Source organism: Rhinolophus ferrumequinum, chromosome 6, assembly GCF_004115265.2.
Source record: "Rhinolophus ferrumequinum isolate MPI-CBG mRhiFer1 chromosome 6, mRhiFer1_v1.p, whole genome shotgun sequence".
Classification (NCBI taxonomy): Eukaryota; Metazoa; Chordata; class Mammalia; order Chiroptera; family Rhinolophidae; genus Rhinolophus; species Rhinolophus ferrumequinum.
In genome coordinates this window covers 61778290-61787348 of record NC_046289.1, presented here as the reverse complement: position 1 = coordinate 61787348, position 9059 = coordinate 61778290, and the positions used below count along the sequence as shown (strand labels likewise).

General features: G+C 41.0%; 1 protein-coding gene across 3 annotated transcripts in view; it reads left to right on the top strand.

Annotated features, from left to right (window-relative positions):
* Window positions 1-2966: 2966 nt before the first annotated feature.
* GOLM2 (golgi membrane protein 2) overlaps window positions 2967-9059 on the top strand; it is a 109286-nt gene continuing 103193 nt past the window's right edge. For all 3 annotated transcript variants that reach the window (XM_033108679.1, XM_033108678.1, XM_033108680.1), the window contains exon 1: window positions 2967-3590. In XM_033108679.1, coding sequence (XP_032964570.1) covers window positions 3264-3590 — 327 coding nt within the window. In that variant the 5' untranslated portion in view covers window positions 2967-3263. The remainder of the gene's footprint in view (window positions 3591-9059) is intronic.

Genomic DNA, 9059 nt, shown 5'->3' with positions numbered 1-9059 from the left:
TGGCAGCGTTCCCAGCAGCTGTGGGAATAAGTCCTTCTTTCCTGAAAGGGATGTGGGTGGCATATCATAACATCTACCTCCCATGCATAACATCATACCCTTCCTGTGCCTGTGGCCAAATTACTAATTGATCATAGCTTTCTTTCTCCTTTAGCCCATACTGTGTTTCCCCGAAAATAAGACCTAGCTGGACAATCAGCTCTAATGCGTCTTTTGGAGCAAAAATTAATATAAGCCCCGGTCTTATTTCACTATAAGATCGGGGCTTATATAATATGATATAATACAAGACCGGGTCTTATATTAACTTTTGTTTCAAAAGATGCATTAGAGCTGATTGTCCCGCTAGGTCTTATTTTCGGGGAAACATGATACATGCTTTCTTAATCTTTTTTGATCCAGGCATTGTTACTAATCGACTGGAGTTAGCATCCAGCCTACTAGCACTTTTCTTCTAGCTATCTGAAACTTGGTGATGTAAGAGTATAAAGGTCTGGACCACTCTCACTCAGGACAATTCTGAATGACCATCCCAGCTTCAGAGCTCTACATGGAATTGGCTGAGGCTTTCACTGAGACTGTGTAGCAGCCCAACTTCTCCTCTGCCCATCCTGTCTTCCTCCACTTAACAAATAATAACACATTATAGTTAACTAAGGTCCATATTTTATTCAGAGTTCTTTGGTTTTGACCTAATGTCCCTTTGCTGTTCTAGGATTCTATTTGGGATGTCACATTTCATTTAGTAGTTTTATTATCTCCTTACCTTCTTTTGGCTGTGAAAATTTTTCAGATTTTTCCTTGGTTTTGATGACCTTGACAGTTTGTAAGATTACTGTTAAGGTATTTTGTGGAATGTCTCTTAGTTGGAATTTCTCTGATGTTTTTCTCATTGTTATACTGGGGTTATGAGTTTTAGGAAGGAAGACAACAGAGTGCTACTCTCAATCACATCACATGAAGGATACATACTAACAACATGACTTATCAATGTTGTCAATCTTGATCACCCGGCTTAAGGAACTGACTTTTACTCCGATCAGTTTAATGCCAGAACCATCCATAGGAGAGCACTTATACACTGTCTTTATGATATCTGGATTGGGTTCATTAGTAGGGGGAATAGCTTGAAGAGGTTTGTTTCATGAAAACAAAAAAAAAATTCCTTGGGGGGAAAAGTGGAAATGGAATAGGTTTTCAAGATTCAGCCCTGCCACTTACTAGACATATGACTTCGCGTAAATTACTACTGCATCTGTAAAATGAAAAAATGGTACCAAATAGTTCTTTTAAGCATCTGATTTAAAAAAATATATGTAAATGTGTTTTCTATAATATTATACTTTTGCATGTCAGAATTCCATACAAAAATGAAAACAGTTTTGGCAAGAGTTACATCTTAAGCAGTTAACATCACTCTATAGATTAATTCTCAACAGCTGGCTAGGCAAAGCAAGGTCAATATGAGGTTGAGGAAAGGATAGGTGGGAAGGCTCATTATAATCAATGATTTCCCGTTTTTGCCTTGCTCCCTTTTGCCAAAGTCAGTTTGTCATTGGAGACTGGATGGAATTTCTTAGATCTTATGAAGCCAGAGCAAAGGGCTCAAGTTTGACATAAACTAAATATTAATAATTTTTGGTGGTGTTCTTCTGTATCTATGAAAGGGAAATCATCACTCTTTGAATGTGCAATCATTCTTTTAGGCTATCCTAGTACTGTTAGACAAGTAACTTTATTTTTGAAATGCACAGGAAGCATAGAACAATTATTCAAAGCCAATGTCTTCCTGCCTCAAAATCATACCATTCCAATTTGAATGAAAGTACCAAAGTTTTAGCGTTCTTGAGGTTTTATGCTCATGGAAGTTCTTGAACCTCATGTCTGAAAAATAACACAACTCCATCTTCTCCTTAAACATGATAGAGCCAGTAACTTTTTAAATTTTTACACAAGGGCAAAGGAAATATGCAGACAAAACAAAAGCGGGAGAGGCTTCCTCTGCATCACTGTAATTAAGACTGAACAGATAGCAACATTTAGCCTGGTGCAATGAAAGAGCAATGATGTTGGGGACCAATGATCAGGATTCACGCCCAACTTTGTCTCAATGGGACTTTGAGAAAGATTCTGGAACACCTTTGTGTCTTGGATTCCTCATCTGTAAAACTGCGTTGTTGAGAGGATAATAAGAGTCTAGGCATGCAGAAACATTTTGTAAGAGAGCTATTATTTCTAACTCAGAATGCTCGCTGTCAGTAACAGCATTGGTTATCATTCACTGAGGGTAGCTTCTGGACTTTCTATTTGGAAGCCCAGCTCAAAGCAAAAGCAGCAATGAGTTTAAGAACAGGAGCTCATACATTCTGAAGTTCTTTCCGGTTTGGGAAAGCAGTAGCCTTGGAAACCAGGCTGACACCACCCCTTTCACTCATGAAGCTTAGTTTTTCTTGAGTTTCTCTGCAACATTTGGGGCACCGCTATTTTATGGTCTTTTTGTTTTGTTTTGGATTCTTTCCACATCGTTAGAACAAACGAGAAAATTTCCTACTACTGAAGCAAGTACAAAACCTTTGGAGTCGCCCCTTCGGTCCGCAGCTGACCTACTGTTTTCCCTGCACAGCGGTCGCAGCCCGAAGTCCTCAAAGCCAACACCTCTGAGGACCGGGGCAACGCCCGCACTCCCTAGACCCTGGGTCAATGGCATTGAGCAGGTAAAAGCTGAAGGGACTCAGATCCAGGTACCAGAGCTAACCCAAACAGCCAAAATTAACACAACTCTCTCCCTAACAGAGATAACCCTCGCGAGATAAGCCTATAAAGGGCGAGAGAAGCCCACTTTCTCGCGAGAAGAGGGGGCGTCGGCGGAAACTAAGAAATGGCCCCCTTGGCCACCCGGACCTAGACAGTGGGCGGGGCCAGGGTTAAATCCGCCCCCTTCCGGCTCCTTTCCCCGCCCCCTAAACCTGAGGTGTTGGGCCCGAGGTACCCGCAGCTAGGTTCTTCAGGTTCCTCTCGGCTGGTGCAGGGTCCTTTTCCAAGCCTCGGGAAAGCGTTTTGGCCGGATTTGAAGAGGGGGGCGGGGAGGGGCCTGCGGCTTGCGGCCCCGCCCCCTTCTCCGGCTCGCGGGCGGGCGCACTGGCCCGCCTACTCCCTCGGCCGGCCCTGGGGCCGCGTCCCTCCCGCAGCTCGGCAGTGGAGGCCTGAGCTTCTGCCCGCAGGTGTCGGCGGCGGGGCTCCCGGGCACAGCCTGGCTCGACCCCATGGTGGGTTTCGGGGCCAACCGGAGGGCCGGCCGCCTGCCCTCCTTCGTGTTGGTGGTGCTGCTGGTAGTGATCGCGATCCTCGCCTTCAACTACTGGAGCATCTCCTCCCGCCACGTCCTGCTTCAGGAGGAGGTGGCCGAGCTGCAGGGCCAGGTCCAGCGCACCGAGGTGGCCCGCGGGCGCTTGGAGAAGCGCAATTCAGACCTCCTGCTCTTGGTGGACTCCCACAAGAAGCAGATTGACCAGAAGGAGGCCGACTACGGCCGCCTGAGCAGCCGGCTGCAGGCCAGGGAGGGCCTAGGGAAGAGATGTGAGGATGACAAGGTAAGGACGAGCCCTCTCCCCTCAACCCCCATAGTTGCAGCTCCGGGGTGGGGGCTGTTAGCCCGCCAGCGGCTGCCTTATGCCTTCCAGGATTGCAGTCCTGGAGGCTCCCCTTTACCGCCAACAATCCTGCTTCTGTCGGACTTTTTCACTGCCACATTCTCCAGCCCCTGCCAGACGAAACTGGCTGTAAATTCTGGTTCTCAAGAGTGGCCTGTGTGTGGATGCCGCCTTTTCTCCAACCTCAGCTGCTGAGCTGGCAGTAGTAATCATTTGGCCTATGTGGCCGCCTTACGTTCACAGATACAAATCTGGAGACTGCCCGATTTGGTGTGGGTATTGTTGCCTCAGCCTTATTCCATGCACACTGATCAATATTAATTTCTTTATTTAAAGAATGGGGTCTCCTCTAACTGCTCCACTTATGGTGGTCCCCATATATTTATTAAGTAGTATGACTTTTCTTAAATCTCTATAGGACATTGTATGAAATTGTTAAAGAATCAAATATTGCTACCCTTCTTGTGATAAAAATGTTATGCTAGATGGGCTCTGGAGTTATATATATGTGCCACCCTTGTAACTTGGACATAGTTAATCCAAATTATGTACTCAATTTGAATTGTTATTGAAATTAGCCAAAAAGGTATGGAATCTAAAAAAAAAATGTTATATGCAACAGAATCCAAGTGTCTTCATTGTTCTTGAAAAGAAATAAAAATGAAATTTTGTATACTTAAACAGCTATCATAGTTGGTGTTATATGCAGATAGAAAGCCATACAAAGTTTAAATTAAAAAAATTTAAAACTGGACTGTAACTAGACCTACTACTAAATAGTCTTTGTTCTCACCAGCATATTGGGAACATATTAATTTATGACTTAATGCAACTTCTGTTGGGATAGCAGAGTTGTGAAAATTTTGGGGTGGGATACGTAGATGCCTTTCTTTCTGTACCCTTCTTTGGTAATTTTCACATTGTTTTTTGTGTATTCCTTCAATCATTACACGTTTTTATTTTGTATGACAAAGTCATTTATTGTAAATTATTATAAATTAAAATCTCCATGAGCTCCCAACTTCCTTATTGTCATCAGCCTCTGCCTTCTTATTTCACGAAGATTGAGGGTCCTCAGGTAAGTGCTTTTCTATAACCCCCTCCTCTTCACCACAACGTAGACATCCTATGAGAGGAGCAAGAGATCAGTGAATTTATACACATACTCCACACTGAACTCTAAAGACAAAAATTCGCTTGGGTGGAGTAGGCAGAAATCCATGAAATTTTGGAGGATTTAAATAAGGTTTTCAGACCTGGAATGGTTGGGCATTACTCATCAAGTTCTTCTCTCCAATCTGAAAGGAGAGTCTTTTCTAGTAATTTATACTCTGGATTCCATTTCTTCCATCTACTGGACTATAATTATCAGTTTCTTTCAGTAGGTTTTTACTGTTACTTTCAAAAAGGTATAGGTGTCCCCTGTTCTGATTTTTTTTTAATTCCTCTTATACTCCCTTCTCCCAATCAACCAACTCCTTTTTTTTATTTTCACTGCTAACTCCATTTATTGGTGGTCTATAAATGCTTCATCTACTTCTTTTTAAAATCCCCATCCTAATCTTTTTTATTCTGTCAGTCAAGCTTCTTTCCTCCCTCTTTCTGAAGTTATTCATCTTGAAGGTCATAAGAGACAGTCTTCCTAGTCAAATCCAAAAAACATTTTTATTCTCAATCCATTTAATCTCTCAGTAGTTTGGTCCTGTTGATTGTCTCTAGCTTTTTGGAAACTACTTTCTTGATTCTGTAATACTGAACTCTCCAGGGTCACTCCTGATCTTCTTCACTATATTCTTTGCTGGGTATTTTTTCCTTCCAGACATCTGATAATGGATTCTATTCTTGGGCCTTTTCTTTCTCCTTAGAGCAGTATTTCTCAAAGTGGTGTTAAACAATACTGTCCTAGGAATTGTTCATAGGAATTGGTCAGGAGAAAAAAAGGAAAACCTTTTTGGGAGGGAATTGTTAAATAGTATTAGTAGTACATCCTCCCTTTGGAGTTCATAATTGTTGTTACTTGCTGTTGAGTCAGTTCTGACTCCTGCCGACTCTGTGCATGAGTGATATCCGCAATGTTCCGTCCTCAACAGCCCTGTTCAGCAAATGTAGACTCATGCCTATGGCTTCTTTTATGGAGTCAATCCATCTCATATTTGGTTTTCATCTTTTCCTGCTGCCTTCTATTTTTCCCAACATTATTGTCATTTCCAAGAAACCCTGCCTTCCCATGATGTACCTGAAGTAAGACAGCTTCAGTTTTGTCATTTTTGCCACCAGTGATATTTCAGGCTTAATTTGCTCTAGGATTCACTTGTTCATCTTTCCTGCAGTCCAGGGTATCTATAAAACTCTCTTCCAATAACATGTTTCAAATCAATCAGTTTTTTTTCCTATCAGCCTTTTTCACTGTCCAAGTTTTGCATCCATGTGTAGTAATTAGGAATATGACGGTGTGGGTGATTTTAGCCTTCATCTCTAATGACACATCTTTGCTCTTGATCTTTCCCAATTCCTCCCATTACTGCCCCTCCAAGTCTCAGCCTTCTCTTGATTTCTTGGCTGTAGTCTCCATTTGAATTGATGACTGAACCAAGATAAGCAAAATCTTTAACAATTTCAGTGTCTTCATTTTCTGTGTTAAAGTTGTGTATTTCTTCTGTAGTCATGATTTTTGTGTTCTTGATATTCAAATATAGTCCTACTTTGGCACTTCTTTCTTAAACTTTCATCAGAGGTCATTATACAGTCTGTAAGAAATCTAGTAGTAAAGAAGCCTATTTAATTTTGTTTAAGCTATTAATAGTCTCACTTAGTTAATTTCATCACAGATTCCTATTTTCACAGCCTATTTGTTACCGTAATACAAATGATAAAGCACACTAGTTGGGATATGTTGTCCTAGGTATCTTAACTTCTTTTGTTTGGCTAATCTATGCAGCTAGCTCACAAATCTATATCTCTTACTTGTATGTCAATTCTGTATTTTGAGTTAGCTATAGCATCTTTGTTGGAGTAAATGTTTGTTCTTGGGGTTAATGAAGAAGCTCTGAACTGCTAATGGAAAGGGTGGTCTTGGTCTAGATGAGATATAGATGGAATTTGTCTTTTAAAGTGTTTCCTTTACTGCTGTTAGTCCCTTGATATCTGGAGAAGTATATGATAGATTAAAAAACATTTCAAACTGTGAAGGCTGCAATTTGGGTTAGAATTCTAGCTTAATTTCTAGCCATGTGATATTGGGGCAAGTTATTTAACCACTTTGGGCCCATTTCCTCATATGTAAAATGGGGATTATAGTACTTACTTAAGTATTGTACAGATCTGAGATCACCTTATTTTTTGCCTTTCTCCTAAAGGATTATAGTCTAGAGGAGTGTATTAGTTTGCTAGGGCTGCCATATGAAATACCGTACAAAAGACTGGGTGACTGAAAACAACAGACATTTATGTTCTCACAGTTCTGGAGTCTGGAAGTCCAAGCTTGAAGTGCCAGCAGGTTGGTTTCTTCTAGGCCTCTCTCCTTGGCTTGCAGATGGCACCCTCTTGCTGCTTGATCATCAAATGGTTGTGCTTCTGTGCATACAGATCCCTGGTGTCTCTTCCTCTTCTTGTAAGAACACGGGATTATATTGGATTAGGGCCCCACCATGGTGGCCTCATTTTAACTGAATCACATCTTTAAAGACTATTTCCAACTAGATTGCATTCTGAAGTACTCGGGTTGAGACTTCAATATGTGGATTTTGGGGAAACAATTCAGCCCATAACCAGGGGTATCCATGACACACACACTGCTTTTTCTTTCCTTTTTCTGTCAGAAAGGCCCTTTCTTCTGTTTCCTAAATGTAGGGCATTTCTCTTATCCTAACTTGAATTCTTGCTGCCTGTATCTTATACGAAAGCTGTGTGGTCCCGGTAGACCAAGTCAAGCTCTTGATGAATAAAAGAAGCTGTTAGACTGTATAAAAAGTCCTCTCCAAAATTGTTTTATTACAAATGCAAAAGGTTTGAAGCTGAATGATAAATGACCTCTTTTCCCTTTAACAATCACAATCTTCCCTGAGGAGTATATACCTTTGGATGAATAGGGAAATAAATCGTGTGCCAGAAAGAAAGACGGGAAGTATATTACTTTTTTCCAAAAAATATCCTCATTATGTATGTATGTAGACAATACTCATACACATACAAAATATGTATATGTAAAAACACAGTACATGTTCATTACTGTGGGCTCAAATTCTGACTCTGCCATGTAGTATGTGTATAACCTTGGGCAAATTACTTAATTTTTCGGTTCCTTGGTTTTCTCATCAGTAAAATGAGGATAATATTTGTTACCTCTCTCATTCTTGTGAAGTTTAAATTAATAAATTCATTAAAATGCTTAGAACAATGCCTACCACATAGGTAAAAAAAGAAATGTTCAGTAAGTATTGTGTTAGCTATTATTATTCCACAGCTACTTCCTTACTTCTGTCCTGCCTTCTCTTCAGGATGGGACTCTATCCATATTCCCGCCCGAGATTGGGTCCCAGCTCCACCTTACCTGCCTCACCCTTTGCTCCTAGTTGTCTGACTTTTTTTTCTTCCATTTCCTCATCAATTTCTAGTTAGGTTTAGTTGACTCCTCCCATATTTGTCTTAACTGACTCCCGGAAGCCAGAAGCCTGTCTGTTCCCCTGTAATTTGAGAGTCATACTTGTGTAGTTCTTCTAATGTGTTGCACATGATAATTCCTGCCTTTGCCTGTGCCTCACCGGTTGTAATCTGGCCAAGTACTAGCTATACTTTACTTGCTATCTCAAATTGTTCATAGACCATACAAAACTCATAAACTATATCCCTTTCCTATCTTCTTGATCCCTATAAATAATGTTCTTGCAACCATTATTAAAACTGAGATTGGTGTCATCTTTGATTCCTTCAGCATCTCACATTCAGTAATTCAACATGCAGTGGAGTTACTTGATCAAAATGAGTTTTAAAAAAACCATCACTCTGGTGGCAGAATAAGAGAGAATTGATTGGAGAGGAAACAATAGCTTTCTAACTAGTCTCCTTGCCCTGGTCTCTATTTCTTTCAGTCAGTTCTCTTTAAGCAACCCTGATCTTCAAACCTTACTCTCAGTGGCTGTATCACTCACTGCATCAAGTCAGAATTCCAACTACCTTTGTCTCCCACTATCTCCTGACCCAAACTCTGTTCCACACGTTGTTTTGCTTACTTTTGTCTCCCCACTTGCCTGTGTTATGGTAATTCCTGTTTTCTTGTATCTTTGTTTTGCCCTTTGACTCATAACCTCTTGCCTCTTTTCTATGTATCTATTCTACCAATCTTACTACCAAGAGATTCCATTAATCTTTAGCTTCTGGTCTATGGCCCACCATGAAGCACTCAGGGACTTC